The sequence below is a fragment of the Anabrus simplex genome, chromosome 8, assembly GCF_040414725.1.
Source record: "Anabrus simplex isolate iqAnaSimp1 chromosome 8, ASM4041472v1, whole genome shotgun sequence".
Classification (NCBI taxonomy): Eukaryota; Metazoa; Arthropoda; class Insecta; order Orthoptera; family Tettigoniidae; genus Anabrus; species Anabrus simplex.
Window position 1 is genome coordinate 90,749,763 of NC_090272.1, and position 26,588 is coordinate 90,776,350.

Genomic DNA, 26,588 nt, shown 5'->3' on the forward strand with positions numbered 1-26,588 from the left:
ACAAACGAGCCACATACAACAGCCTAGTTCACCGAGCCTTCAGCATACCTATGTCCAATAAAGATCTAAAAAACGAACTCAACACAATCCGCGGAATCGCAAAATTCAACGGCTTCAGCAATCATTTTATAGAAAGGATAATCAATAAACACAAACATCGCCCAAAAACTACCCTCAAAAAAGAAATAACCAAACCTCTAACATTTTCCACCTTCACGTTCAACAATGATATCTACAAGTTAACCAACATCTTTAAGAAACAAGGCGTTAAAATAGCCTTCAAAACCAACAATAAGAACATGAATGTTTTATACAATACTTCACACATCAACAAGACCAGCAGTTTTTTAAAATCAGGAGTTTATAGGATCAAATGTACCACCTGTAAAAAAACCTACATCGGGCAAACCGGGAGAAACTTCATTATCAGATACCACGAGCACACTAACGCAATAAAATACAACAAGTTTTCAGCCATCGGCCAACACATGCAAGATTATAACCATAATTTCACCAATATTGAACAAGACATGGACATCCTCGTATTAGCAAACAAGGGCCCTTTACTGAACATAATGGAAAATTACTACATACACCTAGACCAATACTTTAATGCCAGTCACAATCTCAATGAAATCTCTGAGAAACCCAACATACTCTTCGATCTATTTATCACTTTCCTCAGAAACAATAATGCAGCCAACCTAAACTCAATCCTAAATTTAATCAAAAGTACTTTTCCAAGACAATTACACTTTCTCCCGCACCCTTCAGCCCCACCTTAAGCCCTCTTCCTAAGCCATATTTCATTTCAATACAAGAACTTACTGATTTCCATGATTATAATTTTTACAACACCCCATTTATACTTTATTCTTTGTTAAAAACCTCTGATTATGTATATTCCTTGTATTATTAACTATTACCATAACATCTCATTTCACTTGTTATTCTTTAAAATAATATTGTCTTAGGATTTCGCCACAAATGATCTTTGCTCCAATACGGCTGATGATGACCCCTAGATGGGTCGAAACTAGTACCGTATAATTTTGTAATTTTGTGAATATATTGTATTGAAAAGGTGGAAACATTTAAGTTATTATTATTACTATCGGATGATGCTAAAATTGTTTGTTTAAAACCAGAGAGTAGGAAACAAATGGTGAATGATTATGACATGAATTAAATCTAATCTAAGAAACAACAGAAATATTAGCCGACAAGTGTAGGAGTGCGTCAGATTCTTTAGAATTAATTCTCCAGGTGCAGGGACTGGGTATTCGTGCTGTCCCCAACATTCCTGCAACTCGTATACACCCCCCTCCCCACACACACACACTCTCTCTCTCCACTATCCTCCACCAAACATGCAGTTCCCCATACACAGCAGATACTGCCTACCCTCGTCGGAGGGTCTGCTTTACAAGGTTGCACCAGGCTAGCATTAGCCACACTAAATTATTTATTAATCTTAAGTATATTTACCAAGTGAGTTGGCTGTGTGGTTGGAATTGCATAGCTGTGAGCTTGAATTCGAGGGATGGTGGATTCAAATGCCACCATCAGCAGTCCTGATGATGGTTTTCTGTTGTCCTATTTTCACACCAGACACACCTTAATTAAGGTCACGGGTCTGCATCGATCATGAAATAATTTCATGAATTCATATTCAATGACAAGTATTAGTCAGATGTAATGAATTACGTAACAAGAACCAGCTCCTGGCAATCACACAGATGTTATCCATTCTAATCATAGGGTACTAGGAAGATAAACAATGGTATAGATATCATGAACTCTACCCAACTAACTATGGGATAACCTGAAAGAAGAACCAAAGAATACTATTTTCATGTGACTCAAAACAACGGTGAAACTTATCCATGACACATTAGTAAGAAAAGAAACATTATCTATACTATAATAATTCCCAATTACGTTATGAAAAGAAGTATTGTCTCAAAAACCACTGAAAACAGATTTATGAACAAGAAACTACATCAAGTCTACAGTTAAGAACTTTCGTTTCGGGAACTTGTCTTGTGCTGCTCTTTATTAGTACATTTTTGAATACCGAGCGAGATGGTCGTGCGGTTGGGTCGTTCAGCTCTGAGCTATCATTCGGGAGATAGTAGTAGGTTTGAACCCCATTGTCGGCAGCCCTGAAGATGGTTTTCTGTGGTTTTCCATTTTCACACCAGGCAAATGCTGGGGCTGTACCTTAAGGCCATGACTGCTACCTTCCCAGTCCTAGCCTTTTCCAGTTCTTCCATAGCCGAAAACTTTTAGTGTGTTTGTTTGTGTGATGTTAAAGAAGTTGAAAAAAAAATCACTTCGCGACTACTTGTCACAAAGTTTGATTCGGTCTTAAGAATTTTCAGCACATTTAAAAGACCACAGAACAGCCCAGCTTAGCCAGTTGTTTGGTCGTAGATGCCCTGGCCAGAATGCTGAAGTTCATTATGGCTTCCTGGTATTTATACACAATTCGTAGATTTTCCCTTGAAAACTTTTGTATCATTGCACTTAAATGTTCATGTCCTTAACAGTTATTTATATTTATTAGTTTATTTGGAATATTTACAAAACACAATGCTGGATTGTAAGTTGTAAGTTTCAAAGTTATTAAATATTCTTCTTAGCACTTTTCTCGCTTAACGAAGAAACTTGGGGTGTGAACTGGGGCTTCCATTTGCCTGAGTCAGTGGGCATAAAGTCTGTTCCCACGTGAACTTTAGATTATTACTATCATTAATATAACCACATAATTAACGCAATAGATAGGGTAGTAGATTTCCTTCTGCTATGCGAGTTGAAAGATTGCATAGTGTTTAACCCCTTAACTGGGTTCTAAGTTCTCCACATGTGTAACCTGCCCTGGGTACATTTTTCCCCACTTGACGATATTTAAATATTTCCTGTAAAAATGTGTATACAATTAGTTTAATGTAATATGATAGTGATTATTATATTTTAACAAAGGGTTATTAACATTATTTACATTATTTACGTTGTTATGTATCCAGATGATTGTAGGTTGTGTGATATAGGCGGAAACAAGGTCATCTGCAAATGCGCTGAAACATTCTTCGCTACTATCTGCATCACTAAAATTATATTTATCATATTTGCACCTGTAAAAGCAATTCTTGGGCACCATTCGCAACGAACTGAGGCGGTTGTCACATTCTGAACGTCTTCCTTGTCATTTAGTTCATCTGGAACCACTTTATTTTTATTTTCAAGATCATTTTCACTGTCCTCTTCTTCAGTGTATATCCATGCATCACCACTTGCTAAAAAAATGCCTCGTCTTTACCTTCCACTTCTAGAACTGACAAAATGCCAGTACCCTCAAGCTTATTTACTTTACATTTTGAAGCCATGCTTCTTGACATAAACAGCTGCACAGGAGCATCTTGTAAGGTGCCAAAACAAATTCATTTTAGGAGACTGTGATAGCTATATAATTCATTATGCAGCATGATATTGAGGAAAATATATCAACTAATATGGTAGGCTCGATGGCAACGTCATATGCTGTCACCTCCAAGAGAAATAAGCAAAATAATTTTACGATTGACTTATGCCGTCATGCCCACCATAGAAGCCCAATGCGAAAATGTCTAAAGACGTCTGTCCATTTAAGGGATTAAAAGTATCTGCATGACCTTACTCACCAATCGGGTTTTCACTATAATTTGACCAGCTGTAGCACATGTGGTGTCTCATGGAGGTGAATTAAAAAAATCATCTTGCATGATGGACATACTATCTTTTTATATATAACTTGTATTTTTTTCCTTTCTATTAGTTCTACCTGTAATTTTGTGAATTTATGTATGTTTAGTACAGTTATTTAGAACTTTCTGATACTGATTTTTTCAGAAATGCCTACCAACTGTTTCTCAAGTCGTTCATTGCAAATTCAACGCACCTCAGCCCTGAGTTTCGGGAGAAGGAAGCACCTCGTTACTGGCAGATGTTGCCAGATTCTGACAAAGCCAAGTACCGCAAGGTTCTCAATGATATCAAAGCTAAATACATTGAGGATTACGAGAAGTTTCTTAAGGTAAATTTACTTCAGTTCTGTAACTCTGTTGAAAATTTATATATATATATTTATATATATATATGTGTAGGAACTGATGGAGAACAGCAGCTTACTACGTAAGAATGTGTGGATGGAGTACACACAACAGAAAGACATCGGTCCAAAATTTTTGGCTGCAGCATTAACCATTGGAGGGCAGAATAACTCAATCCACACGTTCTTACACAGTAAGTCACTGCTCTCTACCTGTTCCTAGACTCACAAATGTTTCACTCTTGCTAGCCTTCTCAGGTCGTATTTAAAAATTAATTTGTATCCTACTGTAGATAGAGTACTTCATGCCACTGCACAATGACCCGATGTTTAATCTACGAACAATTAGTCCACTTTCCATATCTTATCGTGTTCATCCATTACCTCTTCTTTTCTTCCACTCCCATATTTCATTCCACTTCAATATTTTCATTAGTTTTTGTCTACTTTTCATCCTGCAGGCTGTCAGTATTTAAACAATAGGTTTCAAATAACATTGTGAACATTCGAAAGTCTACATTATTAAAGGAGTGATATGGACTAAGATATATAAATCTCATTTTGAAAAGCTGGTTGGAAATTGCTTCGAAAAAGAGTAGATGATTTCCAAGCGGGTTTCCCATGCGGTTAGGGTCGCACAGCTGTGAGCTTGTGTTTGGGTGATAGTGGGATTGAACCCCACTGTTGGCAGCCCTGAAGAAAGTTTTCCGTGGTTTCCCATTTTTAGACCAGGGAAATGCTTGGGCTGTACCTTAATTAAGGCCATGGCTGCTTCCTTCCCACTCCTAGGCTTTTCCTATCATATCGTCACTGCAAGACCTATCTGTCAACTTATTAGATTAAATTACCACGTAATTGATACTTTATTACATGCCTTTGGCAAAATTATAAAAACATTAACAATTATAGTACATGTCATCTACAGCTGTATCCAAAAAGCTTAGATGATAATACATGAATAGTAAGCACGTTATAAAACCTTAATCTTTTTTTCCCATGGGAACCTTAAAAACTATTACTATGTGGTGTTGAATTTTTTTTGTGGGGTGGGGTTGGGTAAGATGGGATAAAAGGAGGATTCTTAAAATTAAAATTCGTGTCTACAATAGGGATGGCAACGATATATCGGTTTTTACGAAATACCGATATTTTCGATTTATCGGTATATCGATACCGAAATTTTAATTCAATTTATCGCACAGTATATCGGTTTTTCCATAAATGTATCGTTTTTCTTTGAATTATTATTTTCATAAATACATCCGCACTAGAGAACGCCGATAATTCTTCAAGATCTGGTGCTAGTGAAGGTGGAATTGCAACCTGGAAATATCCAATCTAATCAATACCTTGCTCTGAGCCTCTGATAGGCTTGACTATAATTCGAATACAAATGGTGGAATATGTTGTCTACTTTACGTGATTAGTAATAAGGCCTCCGCATGGCAGTTGACACGGCGCGAAATACGTTCTAGTTCCAGAGTCGCCGCTAGACTTCGTGTTAGCCCTCCATTGTTTAACAACACAGACGTATAAGGAAACTGTGAAGCAAAAAGGTAAGTTAGTGAGTTTTTAGGTGAGATAAGCCTTAAAATTAATTATAAGAGGTGTTGATTTGTGTATTCAGCTTGGGGGGAGTATATGGTTTATATTTAAACGTAAGATTAAGAAAATAGAGGCCTCCGTGACTCAGGTGGCAGTGCGCCAGCCTCTCACCGCTGGGTTTCGTGGTTCAAATCCCGGTCACTCCATGTGAGATTTGTGCTGGAAAAAGCGGAGGCAGGACAGGTTTTTCTCCGGGTACTCCGGTTTTCCCTGTCATCTTCCATTCCAGCAACACTCTCCACTATCATCCGGCTCCATGGCTAAATGGTTAGCGTGCTGGCCTTTGGTGACAGGGGCCCCGGGTTCGATTCCTGGCAGAGTCGGGAATTTTAACCATAGTTGGTTAATTTCTCTGGCACAGGGGCTGGGTGTATGTGTCGTCTTCATCATCATATCATCCTCATCACTACGCGCAGGTCGCCTATGGGTGTCAAATCAAAAAGACCTGCACCTGGCGAGCCGAACTTGCCCTCGGAAACTCCCGGCACTAAAAGCCATACGCCATGTTTTTTTCTCCACTATCATTTCGTTGCATCTGTCAGTCATTAATCATTGCCCCAGAGAAGTGCGACAGGCTTCGGCAGCCGGCACAGTTCCCATCCTCGCCGCTAGATGGGGCTTCGTTCGTTCCATTCCTGACCTGGTCAAATGACTAAACAAGCTGAGGATTTGCATTAAGAAAATGTTTTGTGAATATTGATAAATATACAAAGCCGAGAGAGAGTTTATTGTAAACATTATATTCGCAGGATGTTTATTGCGCGTGATAAACAATGGTTTATTGCTGTGTACCGTTCTGCCAAAGTAAACTTCAGAAAGGTAGTGGCATTTCTTTCCACAAGCAAATGGAGAACTACGAGAAAAATGGGTCAAAATTATATCATGTCAGGGTGACGAGAAGAATAGCATGTGGCAACCTTCCTCGAAGTCTATAGTATGTAGTGAACATTTTGAAAGCACATGCTTTAGCATTTTTACTAAAAGTAGCCGCAATCAATGCCAACATTTTTTTAGTGTATTCATCATATTTGCATGGTGAGACTAGGTTATGTACTACTACTAAAATGTTCTCATTCCTCCCCTGAAGGAGGAGGCGGGCCTCCTAGACGGTGACGTCGTCTCTCAGGCCGGGGGATTTCTCATGTTGAAGGAGATGCTCGGAGAAGGTGAGGGGGTTGGTAGCCGTGGCCTATACCAGAAGTTGTTCCGGTATTCACCTTAGTGCAGGAGATGGAAAACCACGGAAAAACATTCTCAGGACAGTCGACAGTGGGGACCAGCCGTGAGGTCCAGCCCTGTCCCGTGTTCCGAATACAGAGGTGAAGAACCACGGTAGAGCCATGGTCAGCCCTCCTCTGTTCGGTTGGCCGGTCGGAGTGCAAAGCTGTGGGACCACGGACCAGCCGTGGCCACTTGTGGACCGAGATCCACTCTGCATTCATCGACGTAGGTTATGTGAATACTGCAGTGTTTTAAAATATACTATAGAGTATTTTCATTTTTATTAGGACGTGAACTTTCCGGTTGCAATGATACTACCTGATTCGTATGAGCTCATCTTGAATTACTGAGTGATACATTTATTCTTCTTCATTAAACGTCATAGAAATATCACTTTCCTATTCAAAACGCAATTTTTTATATTTGTAATGTGCTTTTATGTGCAAGTTATTCTCGTAATGCCAATTGGAATCGTGCTGAGGAATGGAGGGAAAACCTGACATCCAGCGGTGCTATTTGAACTGTTGCTACTCTGTCAATTTAGTACTTGAAGAGACCATGCATGCAGAGGCCTTTACTTATCTCGTAGGCAACGATAACACCTAGGGACGTTCCGATATAACTTACTAAAATATCGATATTTCCTTTGACATAGACATGCCGATGTTATCTTACTATTAAAACAAAATATCGATATATCTTGACATCAATTTTTTTTTTTTTTTTTCCAAAATACAAGGATTTGAAATTATATTGAAGTTCTATAAAACGGGTACCACGGCAGTTCCAAGAAAAACAAGAAAAACAAGAAAATTAAGAGAATCAAATATAATGACCAAAATATTTTGTGTAAAATGGTATCAGCAGTAAAGTATAAAACATCAAAATCTAATTCAAGCATGAATTCTAACACCTTAAGGCCCGGTTTCACAGTATACGCTTAAGCCTTGGATCGGGCTTAAGCGGGAGCTTAAACTCTGGACGAGTTTCACAGTGGGTAGTGCAAGTGATAAGTCGAGCTTATCTGTGACTGGCTTAAGCTGTATGAAACTGAGGTTTAAGCTAAGGATTCAGTTCAGATGGTAGAGCGCTGGCCTTCTTATAGCCCAACTTGGCAGGTTCGATCCTGTCTCAGTCCTGTGGTGAAGGTGCTCAAATTCATAGGTAGTGGGACGTAATACCAATAACATTAAATAACTTATATTTCTGAATATATTTCGATGCTCGTGAAATAATACAGTTTCCGTGTTCCGATATACAGTAATAGAGACAAAAATGTCGGTCGGTCACTTGTTTTCTTGACTTACGCTGCGTGAACCATCAACGATAGACCCCAAGTGTAAGTGTACGAATTGTAGAGCATAGAAACCTCTACAAAAAAGTCCGGGATGGTATATACCTATTTCTAACCGTTTGCCCTCTAGAAGCGATTTTATGCTATACTCAGCGGTAAAAAAATATAACTCCTTAACATTAAATAAATATTTCGATATTATCCTCGAATTCCTCATCGAAATAAATTGTTTGACCTCCTCCAGTATTTTATAAGGATTACAATAACCTTGTCAGGACATTATTTGCATGAATGGTTCAGAAGTTATGGCCATTTTAGACTGTAGTGGTAATACGTGTCAGCAGGCGGGCGAGTGACCATTTTAAAACTTTATTTTTGTTACTATTATTGGAATCACATTTTCTGTTCAATTTTCTAAATTATCTTGGCAGATAAACGATGTATAACCTACAAGTCAATCAATCATAGGCTACGGATGTAAACAAAGATGAGAATTGAATCATTGCGCATGCGCAAGCATTACCAACTTCGGAGATGTTCAGCTTAGTAAAGTTGCACATGGTCCCCCTACTGTGAAACTCATAGTGTTTAAGCCAAAGAGTAAGCCTTGCTTAAGCGGCGTGCGTGGCTTACTAAAGCTTCGACTTAAACTCAAACTGTGAAACCGGGCCTCAGTGTCTGAGTTAATGTTATTCACCAGAAAAAAAGACCACTGCATTCCCAGAATGCAATGATAAAGCCATAAATACTTGCACGGTAGATTCTGCATCATATTCTCAACTATTTTCGGCCATTCTTACTAATTTACGAGGTTTATATGAACTTTATCAAGCATTACTGACACTATTTTTTCACTCTCTTTCACAGGTGTACTTAGTTATTTCAAAAAAAGAATTATTCAGGATCTATGCCTCGACTGCTGGCGCCTATTGACAAAAATATATCTTGTGGCTGAGGGTCAATGAAAATTTCTGTTTCGGAAGTATAACCCTAGCAACCGTGCAGGCTGGTGCTCATCTGAAATTAGCAGCCGTTGGTGGATATATTCCATGGATAATTTAACCGCGAATTCCAGTAGCAAGATAAACTCAACCAACCAGTCGCATGCACAGGCAGAATACCAATATTGATATTTATGCATTAAGGTCTGATGATATTGTAGTTGGTCTTGGACTCTTGGGTTATCATTCACGATATATCGATACCGTTTGAATATACCGATATATTATGTGCAATAAATATCGATTATCGAAAATAAGCTTTCAATATATCGGTATTTAAAAAAAAGTTGCCATCCCTAGTCTACAATATTGTTAAAACATATTCTTCCAGTTAAACATTTTTGAAAACGTCTTTAAAAGAGTGTGGTGAGGCACTTCCATAAGATCACTGAATGGCTTGATCTTGTATACAATAAAAAGTCGGTGTGTGTTATAGTCCTCAGGTGTTTATTGATTATATGATATGTTGAAAATCTTCCTTAAAAGTTCTATTTAAACTAAACTAGGAGACTGTGATAGGCTGTTTGATTTACTGTTGTCCTAATGTAACTTCACTGTTGTATTATGTGAAACGGCGGTCTTCTAATTGGGCAGCTTGCCTCACGATCTGCAACCAGCAGAGGATATGTAAAATTGTTAAAATGTTTCATCAAACATGTAGTGATTTCAAATTTAATTTGTATCGCGGAAGGGAAAGGAGATGAAAAGCTTATATGTCTTAACTCACCTCTTTCTAGAATGGTGTCTTTTATTCCCTGTTTCCTTGAGGATGTGTCTGTGTAAACCTGGTGTAATAGCAATGTGTCATGGCCTCTTTATTTGTACAGTTCAGCGGAGAAAGGGAGGCAATGTTGTGTTGTCATCTATTGTGCCTCGTGAGGAGGGAGGGGGTTCTAGCTGTGATTCCGTGACTTCGTATTTGTTCATTTTATGTGTTTCCTGTTTACCCATTCCATGTATTTATGTATATTATGCTCATATAGGGGGTATTTTTGCTCATTAATTTCATATTTCTCTAGTTTATCGAGAAGAATGTGGATGTTTTCTAGATTGTTCATGAGGCTTCCTTTATTGATCCTGCTAATGATTTGAAGATCCTGTTTGATATTAGTAAATTTATTATCTGCCTCTTTCATATGAGCTCCCATAGCAGAGAACCTCCTCTTCTTCTCTGCATTGACGTGCTCCTGATATCTTACTGCAAAACTCCTCCCAGATTGTCCCACGTATGTGTTTTTTACATTGAGTACAGGTCAGCCTATAGATGCCCGATTCCTGAAATTCATCATCCTTAAGTTTATTAACTTTATTATGATTGAAAAATCTGTGTTTAGTGTTGTTATTTGTTGAGAAAGCTACTTTGGTATTGTGCTTCTTGAACAGATTTGTAATTTCGTGGAGGGTTATTAAATGTAAACTTAACATATTTCCTTACTTTCTCAGACTGTTGCATTACATTTACTTGTTGTTTATATTTGCACTTAGTAATAATTTTCTTGATAAATTTCAAACTGAAACCGTTAAATAAGGCCTGTTGGTGAATGTAAGTTAGTTCCTTTTTTGTATCTGTTTCTGTTAATGGAATTTCAAAGACCCTGTTAACAAAACTGTAGTATGCGGATTTCTTCTGTGAAATGGGGTGTAGAGTCACTTTTTATCGTGGTCGGTGTAAAAGTAGGTTTTCTAGGTATTCTAAACTGGAACTGGTTGTTTTTCCAAATTATTTTAATACGGGGATTGGGGCAAAAGTCATGGTAACTATTCTTTTTCTTGTAGATATGTGAACGGATCACAAACGTTTGTGTGTCGTGTGGAAGTTCTGCAGGCATAGTGTTTATGCAGAACAACAGATGGCTCTGTGATAGCTGGTAGTAGCGCAGCAAAAGCTGTGAAATCAGTCAGTTGGTGAGTGTCGTGCGAGATGAAAGTAACCTGTGTTGAGCAGCGCGCGCTTACATCAAAATAGCCGTTCTCCGAGGGAGAAATGCAAGTGCCACCATCGAGCAACTCCTGGATGAAGACAGATGATGAACGCTGAGTTAGAGAGGGCAAGTGGCATCGAGAAACGCACCGTTCGCAGGATATTGCATAATGAGCTGCAACTGCGCAAAATCGCATCGCGATGGGTACCGCATGCACTGACGGAGGTTCAAAGGTGGGTGCGCTATGCAATATGCTCTGACCACCTTGCACGCTGGCAACAGGACGGCGATCAATTCTTGTCACGAATAATGGTCATTGATGAATTTTTGGCCAGGGCATACGAACCAGAACTGAAACGTCAGTCCGCGGAGTGGCGACGTGCTGGATCATCAAGGAAGCAGAAGGTCCGTCAGAATCCTTTCCCAGTCAAATTGATGGTGATCATCACGTATGACATCAGGGGTGTCATTGTTTGCCACTTTATTCCACATGGCAGAACAGTGACTGCACAGTACTGCAGGGACTTCCTGGTGCGACAGGTACGACGTGGCGTTCGGGAGAAACGTCCGGATCTTGTGGACAGTGCAATAATCCTACACGGCAATGCAAAACCACATAAAGCAGGGTGTGTAGGGCAGCTACTGCGACGTTGGGGATGGGAAGAATTGGAGCACCCACCGTACTCTCCCGACATTTCACCCTGTGACTTTGATCTCGTTTGAAAGATTAAGGAACCACTACGTGATAGGCGGTTTGCAACACGAGAGGACATTGCTAATGCTGTGCGCCAACAGGTGACTCGATTCACACATGGTGCGGCAAATGCTGAGGCAGATGGTATTCAGCGCCTCCCCCATCGTTGGCAGCATGTGGTGTCAGTAGCAGGGGACAACTTTAAGGGTCTTTAGGCCCAGGTTTGTCATGTCAACTTTGTGTGTACCATGTTGTCATTCTTTTGCACTGGGAAGGCCATATTGCCCTGTATACTACTGTAATAAATTAGTGTGTTACGATATTTCAGTGTTATTCATTGTCCACACATGTAGTTAACACCTTGTCCTTTCGTCTGTATATGTCACATTTTCCAACCGGACTGGTATGTTCAAGAAAAAAAAAAAAGTTGCCATGACTTTTGCCCCAACATTCGTATCTAAAAAAAATTTGAGCAAACGCTTCTTCTTCTTCTTCTTCTTCTTCTTCTTCTTCTTCTTCTTCTTCTTCTATTGTAAAGAAGTTCAGAATGTTGTGACTGTCGTTGAGTTCCTTATTTATTATGGCATAAGTATCGTCAGCTTAGCATAGCTAAAGGGAATGTAATGTTCCTGGAGTTCGACAGGCCTCCTATCATCATTGAAAGAATATTTGAGCATTAAGAACTCTTGTGTAATTTGTTGGTGTAGTTATTCACGCTGGTCCTGCGGTCTAGGGGTAGCAACCCTTCTACTTACTGGAGGCCCTGTGTTTGATTTCCAGTAGTGTCGGGGATTTATATCCAGATTTGATGGTTATTTTGAGGTCCACTAGCATTCAGGAGAAAAGTAATGAGGAGCTATCTGACATTTCTGTAACTGGAAATAACATCCAGTAATATAATTAACAGTAACACACCCCTATTTTGATTTAAGCATCTTATTTTTAAAATAGATTGAAAGACAGTTTTTGCATGCAAATCAAATATTTTAATTAACTACAAGCTCATCAAGCAGTCATCACTAATCTGCATTTAGGGCTATCGCTCAGGTGGCAGATTACCTATCAGTTATTTACCTAATCTTTTCTTAAATGATTTCAAGGAAGTTGGAAAGTTATTGAACATTTCCCATGATAAATTTTCTAATTCCTCTTCCTATAAACAAATATTTGGCCACATTTGTTCTCTTGAATTCCAACTTTATCTTCATATTATGATCTCTCCCTTCAAGCTTATTCGTGTACTAATTTCATTCCACGCCATCCCTTCATCAGCTTTGAATATACAATTTAGTCAAACAGCTAGCCCAAAGCTGTAACATTTTCATTAACACTGCTCTTCTGTTGTTCATATATAAACATAAAAAAATATTCTAATAATAGTTCATGAAATAATATTAGATCATTCAGTAATAATGATGATTTATAATAATAATAATAATAATAATAATTAAAAAATCAGTTTCTACATACGATTCTTTTAAAAATTTCTTTTACATCGCACCAACACAGTTAGGTCTTATGCCAACGATGGGATAGGAAAGTGCTAGGAGGAGGAAGGAAGTGGCAGTGGCCTTAATTAAGTTGCAAAGTCAGCATTTGCTTGGTGTGAAAATGGGAAACCACAGTAAACCATCTCAGGACTGCTGACAATGAAGTTTAAACCCACTATCTCATGAATGCAAGCTCACAGCTGTGCGCTCCTGACTAAACGGTCCACTCGCTCAGTCATACAAAATTAGAACTATTTGATGGTGAGATAGCGACCCGTGTCTAGAAAGCCAAGAATGACTACTGAGAAGATTTGTCATGTTGACCATGCTCGCCTCATAGTCTGCAGGCCTTTAGAATGAGATGTGGTCGGTTGGTAGGCAAAGGCCCATCGGGGAGCCATCATGGGTTTGTTTGTTTGTTTGTTTGTTTGTTTGTTTGTTTGTTTGTTTGTAGTTATTCAAACTATACACTTCAAAATTGTACTGTGATCATTGAAGTAGTAGAACTGTTTGTGAAAGTTTGTTTAATCTATTGAAATTCAAAAGAGTATAAATGATTGTTAGAAGTTTGTTTTAAGTATTTACATTTTTTTAAATGAAAGCAATTAAAAGAAGTTATAGAGAGCATTTCATTAACCTTTGCCAACCAGTGTTCAGCTTTCTGCTGTATGATAGGTGAATACTGCAGAAAAACACATCAACATTGGTTTGGCCATGGTATGCAGGATGTACGGAACTCCAGCCTGCTCCATAGTACCTCGGGAAAGGAGATTATCTGGAAGGTCATCAGCACTCATTTAGTTTCTTATGTAGAAAAGCTTAAGCTCCTCTTACAACATCTTTGATATTTCATTCGTTTTAGGCAAGCATTTCACTTTGAAACTTTGTTGTAAATGAATGAAGCAATGTACTCAACCCTCTACCCTTCCTGCCTTTGAAATGTGGCGCCGGCTCGAGACATCCCAGGGTCGCTGACTGGGTACTACCCTCAGAGATATCTTCAGATATTATAAACTAACCTTAAATTAATCAAGCGGGAAGGATAAAGAGAAGAAATAAAATAATTAAATAAAAATCCGAATGAGAACATTTACGAATGCAAAATTTATTGAAAAGGCTAAACTTTGGCAAAGCAAATATACTTCTATACAAACAATAAACTCTTCGGACCAAATATTGTTCACAACCTCTATCACCCTCGACTATAAAATATCAACCTCATGACTCATAGATTTCAAATCCTTCTAAACACATTACTTCATCTTTATTACAATTCCCTTTCATCTTATTCATCAACTCTACTTCAGTACTTCAAAAATTTTAATCCAATTTCATTCCACTCATATTTTGGTAACACCATATTTCAAAATTTTCAATAATAAAATATTATAATAATCTATCATCATGACCTTTGTTAATTTGTCAACGTACCTTTTTAAAATGTTAATACAACCAAAACTTCTTCCGTTCCTTCTTTGAATAACAAATTCATTTTTTTGCTCTCCATACCTTTAAATTATTTCCTCACCATATGATAAACCTTGTAGTTACCATTTACTAGATACCAAATTATTTATTTAAATACACCCTTCAAAATGAAATGTATGAGGCTGTGTAAATTCATTAAGCAACATCCGCCGTGTAATTCACAACTCATTTTTTAATTAATTAAATCCATTAAATTCATTATGATTTACAAATTCGCAGTTATTAATGTCGGTATAATTGTTACCTTGAAAATCATAAGTTTATCCAATTAAGTTTGTTAGATTTGGTAATTCAATCCAAAATTTTATATATCATAAAATTATTCATCACAAATTTTATATAAAAAAATAGTCCCTATTATGATTTGAGTCCGAAACTATTTAGCTTATTCTTTCTCAATACCATCCTCCCTCATATAATGCTGATAATATGGAACGCACGCACGAAATCGAAAAGTAACCCTGACATAAACAAATTAAATTAATTTACCGATTCATTAAAATGATAAATATCTCACATATGCTTAATTAGCTGTTTTATCATATACAAAACATATGCCTACCCTGTAGCAAGAAACCCTATACTATAATATTAAATACATCTTAACCTACACTGATTCTACAGACAATGGGATGAACCTCATTGCCGCAAGTATAAACAACCACATGAACTGAATTCAACATCAAAAAAAAAAATATTGCAACTGCAAAATCAAAATTTGCATTGCCCACATATTGAAGAACATATAACATAAACAAACACAACATAATTTCAATCATATAGTCACAGGGGAAATCATTATACACTGGCTCGGCCGGGCATCGAACTCCGACCCTCAACATGGCATCATTACAGTGACCTATCATTATGCTTGCCGCAATGATCTGTCACGAAGTCTAGCTATCATTATTTAATCTAATTGTGCTGTCCTGAGTTCCACAAACAGAATTTTTCTTACGGATGAATGCGATATTTTGTTACTTATAAGACCTTACTACAGCTGCCATAGCCTCTCTAATACACAACGCGCCGTCCTGGTCTGTAGCCTTATCGCACGCCCGACTCATTTCATTGACACGGCATTCTAACATGTTCGCACCCACTTAAATTCTCTCTCTCTCTACTCTAAATGAAGCCATATGTTCCTCCACAATATCATGCGCCTGTGCGAACAGTTACTAATTATATAATACTCTCAATATATTTTATTCATTTCATATTTCACGTATTATTCTACATTTCTCACTCCATTATCAGGAACACGTATATCATTATGCCGGTATTTACATATATATATGGCGCTACACAATCATTGGTTCGACTCTTGCGGTCGGCATTTTGTGTCTTAGAGGTCCCTATTTCAACACTAGCTAACTACTTCTCGGACATTTTTAGGATGACAATTATTCCCTTCAGCACAAAATTTCTCATTGATTAACGGTGCACGTTACTTACTGATGACATATATTTTCCAAAATCCCACTGTAATGTGCCAGACAGTCCGGGTTCGAAACTTGGGTCAGTGAAAATTTTCTTGACGAACTTTTCATGCGACATGCCAGGTTAATCTATCTATTCCCTCTAACTAATCCTTACTGATGCCTCCTACGTCATTAAATATTCACACACGCACACGCTAATATTTGCTAGAAGATCACGCACTGAGAAAAAAAAAACCATGTTTCACACCCGTAATGGAAAATCATTATTTACACACATTATTTCCACACTCGCGAAGACCATATTTTACCACACGCTAATATCACAATATGTACACCCCCCTAGGCATCAGCATAAAATAAAACCTAAAAAAAAAACCTAACTATCCTTGCTACAGTACTTAAAAAGGAAAATAAACGAATAATCATGCATTAACTTATTTACAGTTAACAGCTAATCATGCACATGCTAGATAATGAATCAGGGTACTTATCGACTCGGCGACGCTCCATACTCAGCTCCACGGCCTCATGGTTTCAGGTCGGCCCCATGATGTACTTAAGCCATCATGCTAACGGCCTCAAAACCTGAACCCATACCATTCTCCACACCCATGGTCTTCACTCTTGTTGCTTTCATGAAATCACACGCTCATCGCTTCCTACTACACTAAAATACATATAAAAAACACAGATAAAGTTAAATTATTCTAGCACATACACTTCTTCACAATTGTAATATACACTTTGTCTCTGCTTTCCGCGAGTTTACACGTGGCACTGCGATGCGTCCTTGTTTGATCTCGCTCCGATCCTAATTTTTCAGTTAATGTTGTAAAAATTCACCTTCTTGAATTTACAAAAATTTCGGTCATTATTGAGTTAAATGCAAAGTCTATCGGACCCGTAGTATCTTCGACAGCTAGTTATTTGATAGGAAATGCTCTAGATTAGGGTTCTCGTGAACCACATACACGTACGTCCGACACGTTCAAATTTCCGTAGCAGAGTGCCTGTTCTTAGCGGCTCGCGTCCTCTCCATGCACGCCAGATTCTGGATATGGAGCTCGGGGAACCCCATTAACAATGATGTAACATCCCGTCACATATGCCTGCGATTATTTATTCCAATAAATTGTTGCAAATACGCCGTCTTTAATTATTGTTCTCAAAATGGTTTAATCTTGTTTTCACCTTATCCCCTGGTGGATTTAATTATTTTAGAAGTCATTTATGTGGCACCCATCTTTAATTTACCCCCATCATTCCAAAACCTGCTCTGCTGCGATTCGCTGCCTGAAAATGTTGCCAACTTAAATCTGGTGACTTTGGTCATCACACCTCATGGAATATTCCAATGCTTTCCATTTCATCATAAGATGACCTTGACACGTGGAACTATCTTTAAACCTGGGCAAGCGAAATGGCGCCACACATCCGGCCTATAATGTAACTGCGGCTATTCCCTCGTATGCCATTTTTTTTAATCTCTAATATTTTTTTAAAGACAATGATATGAGCCAATTGGGCTCATCTTTCCCCCACTTTCTTTTTGGAAAAATTACTGACAAGGGATTTTTCCAACCACACATCTTCCAAATATATCATTGTCTTTCCATTATTTACTTAACAAATCCAGATTTTAGACTCAAATTTTCTTCCTTAAGACGAGTATTATTCATTGTTAACTTAGTAACCACCTTCTCCATCATTCCTCTTAATTCAATTAATTCTTCACAGGCACATTCTCCGCCAGAACTTTCGTTTTCATCCATTTCTCCTCTGGGCATCTCGTATGTAGTATCATAGGTTAACATAACATCTTCTTCTTCTTCATCTTCCATCTCATCGTCTTCTCCACCATCTTCTTCTCCTCCTTCATCTTCTTCAGGATGTCCTTCAAGATCGTCTTCGTCAACCATTGTTTCCTGGTCAATATTTCTCCTTGTGGGATAATATAATTTCAAATTTCCAGCATTATAAGTGCTTTCAACTCCTGTCTCTAAGTTTTTGACTTTATAAGAATTATTCTCATAGTCCTGTATGACTTCATATGGCCCAATATAAAGTTCAGCAAATTTATGATAAAATTTTGAACTAGGATTTGAGACTGCAGGTTTCTTCACGAGCACCAATTCTCCCACACGTAAACTTCGGTGGAACCTCTTATTACGCATTCTTCGTAAACGTCGTTCAGCTTGTTCCTTGAGATGCTGAGATGTATTCTGGACGCAAAGCTCGTGTGAAGGTCTTGGATCACTTGGTAACGGGATTATACCTTCCCATGGTCTTTTTGGATACTCATTATGGTGTACGACAGCGGGTATCTGGCCAGTAGATTCATGTATCGTTGAATTAATACTCTCAGTTATGATTGGCAATACTCTGATCCATTTCCAATGTTCATTCCGACAATAAATTCTACAAAACTTCCCAATCTCTCTCATAATTCTCTCAGCAGGATTTGACTGGGGATTTCTAATTGAACTGAGCACATGTCCTATTCCCAAATTCTGAGTATCCCTTTTAAAAATTTCGGACGTAAACTGAGTCCCATGATCCGTTAGTACAAATTCCGGCTTTCCCATCTGAGGTATAATTTTGTTCTTTATTTGATTAATAACGGCTTTCGTAGTTGCTCTTTGGATAGGGCATAATGTCACAAATTTTGTGAACACATCAACGCATACCAGAATGTATTTTAATCCTCTACTTGCACGTGGCAAAGGGCCGTAGAAATCCATTGCAAACAACTCTTTAGGCTTAGAGGGTAGCACTGGCCTAGGAATTTGTCTCATTAAAAATGGACAAGGTTTAATTCGCTGACATATATCACATGTCATTATGACTTTCCGCACCATGTCTTTCAAATTTGGCCAAATAAAGGTTTCCTTAATGGTCGCCGTCACCTTATCAATCCCAGCATGTCCTATCGAATGATGTGTAAGCCAGATCAATTCACATCTCAACTGTGGTGGTACAACAATTCTCAATTTCGTGTGCTCTTCATCAATGAATTTGTGAAGTATGCCATTAAAGAAACTGTAATTTATAGCTTGTTTTTCTGCTTCTCTATATTCAACTGTTCCCGACTGCAATTTCTTCTGAAAATAATCCCTCAATTTCTTGGTCTCATCCCACAACTCTTGTGCTTCCGAAATGTTCCTAAGTTTTTCCAAAAACTGATTATCCTCTTGTGTAATTTCAATCAAATTTACTTCTGCTTTTCCAGATTCAGGATTTCTACTCAACGCATCTGCAATCACATTTAACTTGCCGGCACAATGTTCAAGGGTAACATCATACTGCTGAACAAATAAGCCCCATCGGCTAACCCTCTCGCTTGACATAGTTGTCTTGAAAAGGAAGGTTAAGGCTTTATGATCCGTCCGAATGATAATAGGATAGCCATAAATATACTTCCTCCAATGTCCCAATGCTGTAACAATGGCAAGCATCTCCAACTCCGTCGTAGTGTACTTAATTTCGTGAGACCGCAATTTCCGACTCATAAAAGCCAAATAATTTACTTGGTGATCTTTGCTTTCCGACTCTTGATATAAGACTGCTCCAATTCCCACAGCTGAAGCATCTGTCTGAACTATAAATGGTTTTCCGAAATCTGGGTACCCCAACTTCACACTATTAGCTAATAATTCCTTCGTCTTCAAAAATGCATTTTCACAATTTTCATCCCATTTCCATTTCTTATCCTTCTTTAACAAATCCTGAAGAGGTGCAACAACTTCCGTATACAAAGGACAATGGTCTGAGAAAAAGTTACACATTCCCAAGAACTGACGAACATGTTTGATTCTCATGGGTCTGGGGAAATTTTGTATTGATCTGATCTTTACAGGACTAGGTTTGACGCCATTACCGTCCACAATATGACCTAAAAACATAATACTTCTTTGACAAAAGTGGGACTTTTCAAGATTTACTTTAAAATTTGCACGATTTAAATTTTCCAAAAGTTTGTGCAATACATCAAAATGCTCTTCCAAGGTCTCCGTTGCAATCATGATATCATCTACGTATCTGACCGTAGAATCTTTGACTTCCTGCGTTAAATTCTTATCTAGGGCTCGGATCAAAGCAGAACCAGCTGTCTTCAAACCAAAAGGTAATCGGTTAAAGATATACGTCTGTTGGTCGAACAAAAATCCTGTCAAAACCTTAGTAGCTTCATCCAACTCAATATGGTGATACGATGACGTTAAGTCAATAGTCGTAAAATAACGTTTGCCTCGGAACTTTTTCAACAATTCCTTGATAGGAGGGGCCTTATCGTATTCAGGCACAAGTCGTTGATTTATGGCCCTTGCGTCCAAGCAAACACGGATGCTTCCATTAGGTTTTTCAACAATCACCAAAGGATTCAAAAATGGTGTAGGTTTTTTAGATATTAAACCGTTATCCTCCATTTCCTTGATTACTTCTTTAACTTTAGGGTAAAACTTCTCTGCTACTGGATAAGGTCTTTGTTTAAACGGTTCCCAACTATTTACTTTCAGCTCATATTTATAATTTGGAATCTTCCCCGGTTTGGATCCGAATACTGTTTTATGGTGGCCTAAAATCCCCTTTAATTTTGACTTATCTTCTTCTCCTATCATGGCTTCTGATACTTTATTTTTGACTTTGTCCCCGAAATCTGGTAACTCAGTCTCCCTTTCCAATGCGAAAATCATTTCCTCAAATTCTTCTAGAATAGCATCCTGATTTTGATGTATGTTTCTAACTATATCTTCCACCGATTGTTCTGCCAACCAAATTCTTTCTTCTCCCTCAACGTTTGGTAGTTGGTTTAACTGAATTTCTGACTGATCATCACTGAGATTGAAGCTTATTACATCCTTTTCCATATCAATAACTGCCTTAAATTCTCGGAGAAAGTCAGCCCCTATAATCATGTTGAATTCCATTCGGTTCATTATAATGAATGGGTGAGACATGATATTGCTTCCAACTTCTACATCTACATAAGCTTGACTTTTACATGTTGTAACTTTGTCTGGTATTATGCCTCGAATTTTAACTGATGCTACTGGTATAATTGGTATTTGACATTTCCTCTGTAATTCATCGATTAAAACTTGTGATACCACGCTGACGCTGGCCCCAGTATCCACCAAACACCTGACCCTCAGACTCCCAACTCTGACATAAATGACAGGTAACTTCTTTATTTCATTATTCACAAATCTATCTTTATCCTCTACAAGATCTTCTGGTCTAGCTATCCAAGAATCAATGGTTGCAATTGCCCATCCATGATTATCCTGATGGCGACGTCCTGCGGTTGCACTATCTTGGAATACTACATTTCGGCTTTTTTTTTAGCTCCACTTCCCTCCATTGAAAACCTCGGGGCATTTATATTTAATCCACCAGATTCCTCTCTACGTCTATGAGCCTGATATTCCCTACTCTCAGCTCCATGACTTCTGTCCTGATTCCCTTGTTGAATCGCACTCTTCCACTGGTCTGACGATACTCCTTTCGTGGCCAACTCCTCAACATATCTTCTAGACTCATTCCTGCGTTCTTGAAGATCAATTCTGTCACTTTCTTCTCTTCGTGGTCGACCTCTTGCATCACCTGACCTATTATATGGTGGATATGGTCTTCTCATCTCTCCAAACCTTCCATATCTATATCGGTACCCTTGTCTTCTGTTTCCTCCATAATTCTGATTATAATTTGACTCATAACTTCTATCGTTGACTCGTCCTCTTCCAAAGGATTGAGCTTTCCAATTTCTTCCCTGGTATCCTCCTCGATACTCTCTGTTCTGATTATCATCGTTCTTATTGTTGTACGTGTTGGTTCCCTGGGTCTTCTTCTCTGATGAATTCTCTTCCTTGGTCAAGTCAATAGTATGGACTGCTTCAATATTCCGATTCCTAGGATGATACAAGTTCGATGTTTGATCTAATTGCCTCAACAATACTTCGGCCTCTACAGCTGTTTTCACGTTCGCAGCTATCAATGTCCTTTGCACATCCACAGGTAACTGTCTTTCGATTGATGCGATTAACTCTTCTTCTGGAGGCGGACAGTCTAACTCCCTAAGCTTCAAAAGTTGCCCACTGAAAAAGTCTGCGTATCTCGTGGGTACTGTGCTCTGGTATTTTCGTGAATACAGTTCAAGTCTGAGTCCTTGTTGAACCTCCTGACCCCAGTATTTTTGTAAAAAGGCACGCTTGAAACCTTCGTAATCGTCAAAACAATATTTGAATGCTTTAAACCAGATCAATGGTTGCCCATCTAGAAATCGCTCTACAATCCTCAACTGTCTATCCGGATGAATTCTATTGTCCTGAATATATTCTGTCATCTCTCTAAGGAAACTTTTCGGTGTTATCTCGGGTCCGCCAGTGAATTTCCTTGGCTTTCCCTCGGATAATCTCATCAATTCAAAATATGGAATTGGTCCCATAATCTGTGGCGTTGAAGTTCGTTCTTCAAATGGTTGGTTGGTAGTTTCAGGTAAACGGGTCTGATCTACTCCATTTCCCAATCCTACACTACTAGAATGGCTTCCTGCTTGCTCTAAGACGTTTTGTTTATTTATCATCGATCGCATGAGCAGTTCTCCCTTAGTCTCCTGTAATTTCAATATCTCAACATCTTCCTTAAGTCCCTTGATTTGTCCGATCTCCTCTTTCATTTCTTTCATTAATTCTTCATGTATGTCCACCTTCACTTCCGTCTTATGGCATTTATGAGCCCATTCACTAATTTGCTTCGTCACTTCACAACCTTCAGCTCGAAGATCCGCTTGCACTCCATTTATTTCCTCCAAGAGCTCCTTCCTATTTTCAGCCATCTCTTCTTTCAGTTGGTCTTCTACCTTCTTAACTTCTCCATGGACATTATCTCTCAATTGCAACAACCGGTCATTGAATCCCTCGGCAGTCTTAACAAACGATTCATGTGTATCTATTTGTAACTTGGTAACTTTGGCGTCTGTCAATACAATAGCTTCCTCGATATCAACCATCTTATCCTTGATCGAATTTACGGCTTTCTGTTGACCCTCGACGTTTATTTCGACTTGACTCAGTTTCTCCGACAACCTGGCATCTACTTGCGATACTGTTAAAGCGACCTGATCTATCTTTTCTTCCAACTTGTCACTGCGGGTAACTGCTTCCATTCGGACCTCTTCTATCTGCTTCTCTAATCTTTGAGCATTCCTATCGCAGCCCTCTTTAACTATAGTTATCTCTGTCGATAGCTGATCCTTGATACTGACCATCTGGTCCCTAACTTCTTTAAATTGTTCATTGACACCTTGAAATTGTTCATTCGCACTCTCCTTAACTTCTTTAAATTGTTCATTGACACCTTGAAATTGTTGGTTAACACCTTGAAATTGTTCATTCGCACTCTCCTTAACTTCCCTAAATTGTTCATTAGTGCTCTCCTTCGCTTCCCTAAATTGTTCATTAGTGCTCTCCTTCGCTTCCCTAAATTGTTCATTCATGTCCTCCCTCAGTTCATTCATGAGTTCGGTCATAAGACCCTTCACCACCTCCACATCTACCATATTATCTCACTGAGAAACGGGCCTTCCCTCTAACCATGTGCCGTGGATATGAGAAAGAATAAGTTCAAATTTCCATAATTATTATCATATAATTTAATTCCAGCTTCTTTACTTTACGTTACGTGGGTAATATCAATCAAAAATTTGGCCAAACATTGCCATCTAGAAGCTGTCCCTATTTCATCTACATTTTGCCAAAGTTCTATACAAAGAAAACTAAACCCGAAAAAAAATAAATTCACAAACCACTAATTAACACAGCCCCAAAGAAATTTAACATCGAACCACCGAATATCGCGATACTATCATTGGGCTTTCGAATTATTAAGTACTTCACATACAGTACATGCCAGTATACAAACACATGCCCTCAGCATTACGGCGGATATGACCGAAACAATGGTCCATATCGTCGTAAACTGACACCATAACATTTGTTACTGCCATTTTCCACAACTTGAGACCGAGGTCATCTCATCCTTCCACGAAAATCTACAATTATTCTTAACTATTGCCCCTGGCTGAATTTATTTGAAGAATAAACCAGACATTTTTAACCTCGTTTGGATTTAACACAATCCCTCTATTCTTTTGGGCATTTCTATTAAGTGACTGCCATGAGCCTATGTCCATAACAATGGTACTCACGATCTGTTCTCATTCAGTTTCGCAAAATAATCTACATTTACATGTCACTCATAAAATATCTAACAAAAATCGTGAAAACCGAAATTTAGGATTTTTCCAAAAATTTCCAAAATTTCTATCATCACCATGATCAACTTGGTTCCACTTAATGGGTAAACACACAATCGTGCCCCACGTCACGGGCGACAACTCAACCCTCTACCCTTCCTGCCTTTGAAATGTGGCGCCGGCTCGAGACATCCCAGGGTCGCTGACTGGGTACTACCCTCAGAGATATCTTCAGATATTATAAACTAACCTTAAATTAATCAAGCGGGAAGGATAAAGAGAAGAAATAAAATAATTAAATAAAAATCCGAATGAGAACATTTACGAATGCAAAATTTATTGAAAAGGCTAAACTTTGGCAAAGCAAATATACTTCTATACAAACAATAAACTCTTCGGACCAAATATTGTTCACAACCTCTATCACCCTCGACTATAAAATATCAACCTCATGACTCATAGATTTCAAATCCTTCTAAACACATTACTTCATCTTTATTACAATTCCCTTTCATCTTATTCATCAACTCTACTTCAGTACTTCAAAAATTTTAATCCAATTTCATTCCACTCATATTTTGGTAACACCATATTTCAAAATTTTCAATAATAAAATATTATAATAATCTATCATCATGACCTTTGTTAATTTGTCAACGTACCTTTTTAAAATGTTAATACAACCAAAACTTCTTCCGTTCCTTCTTTGAATAACAAATTCATTTTTTTGCTCTCCATACCTTTAAATTATTTCCTCACCATATGATAAACCTTGTAGTTACCATTTACTAGATACCAAATTATTTATTTAAATACACCCTTCAAAATGAAATGTATGAGGCTGTGTAAATTCATTAAGCAACATCCGCCGTGTAATTCACAACTCATTTTTTAATTAATTAAATCCATTAAATTCATTATGATTTACAAATTCGCAGTTATTAATGTCGGTATAATTGTTACCTTGAAAATCATAAGTTTATCCAATTAAGTTTGTTAGATTTGGTAATTCAATCCAAAATTTTATATATCATAAAATTATTCATCACAAATTTTATATAAAAAAATAGTCCCTATTATGATTTGAGTCCGAAACTATTTAGCTTATTCTTTCTCAATACCATCCTCCCTCATATAATGCTGATAATATGGAACGCACGCACGAAATCGAAAAGTAACCCTGACATAAACAAATTAAATTAATTTACCGATTCATTAAAATGATAAATATCTCACATATGCTTAATTAGCTGTTTTATCATATACAAAACATATGCCTACCCTGTAGCAAGAAACCCTATACTATAATATTAAATACATCTTAACCTACACTGATTCTACAGACAATGGGATGAACCTCATTGCCGCAAGTATAAACAACCACATGAACTGAATTCAACATCAAAAAAAAAAATATTGCAACTGCAAAATCAAAATTTGCATTGCCCACATATTGAAGAACATATAACATAAACAAACACAACATAATTTCAATCATATAGTCACAGGGGAAATCATTATACACTGGCTCGGCCGGGCATCGAACTCCGACCCTCAACATGGCATCATTACAGTGACCTATCATTATGCTTGCCGCAATGATCTGTCACGAAGTCTAGCTATCATTATTTAATCTAATTGTGCTGTCCTGAGTTCCACAAACAGAATTTTTCTTACGGATGAATGCGATATTTTGTTACTTATAAGACCTTACTACAGCTGCCATAGCCTCTCTAATACACAACGCGCCGTCCTGGTCTGTAGCCTTATCGCACGCCCGACTCATTTCATTGACACGGCATTCTAACATGTTCGCACCCACTTAAATTCTCTCTCTCTCTACTCTAAATGAAGCCATATGTTCCTCCACAATATCATGCGCCTGTGCGAACAGTTACTAATTATATAATACTCTCAATATATTTTATTCATTTCATATTTCACGTATTATTCTACATTTCTCACTCCATTATCAGGAACACGTATATCATTATGCCGGTATTTACATATATATATGGCGCTACACAATCATTGGTTCGACTCTTGCGGTCGGCATTTTGTGTCTTAGAGGTCCCTATTTCAACACTAGC

At 38.0% G+C, this 26,588-nt stretch overlaps 1 protein-coding gene across 3 annotated transcripts in view; it reads left to right on the forward strand.

Moving 5' to 3' along the window:
• LOC136878828 (nucleolar transcription factor 1-A) overlaps positions 1-26,588 on the forward strand; it is a 255,229-nt gene that overhangs the window by 212,041 nt on the left and 16,600 nt on the right. For all 3 annotated transcript variants that reach the window (XM_067152338.2, XM_067152337.2, XM_067152339.2), the window contains exon 13: positions 3,892-4,075. In XM_067152338.2, the coding sequence (XP_067008439.1) occupies positions 3,892-4,075 (184 nt within the window). The remainder of the gene's footprint in view (positions 1-3,891; positions 4,076-26,588) is intronic.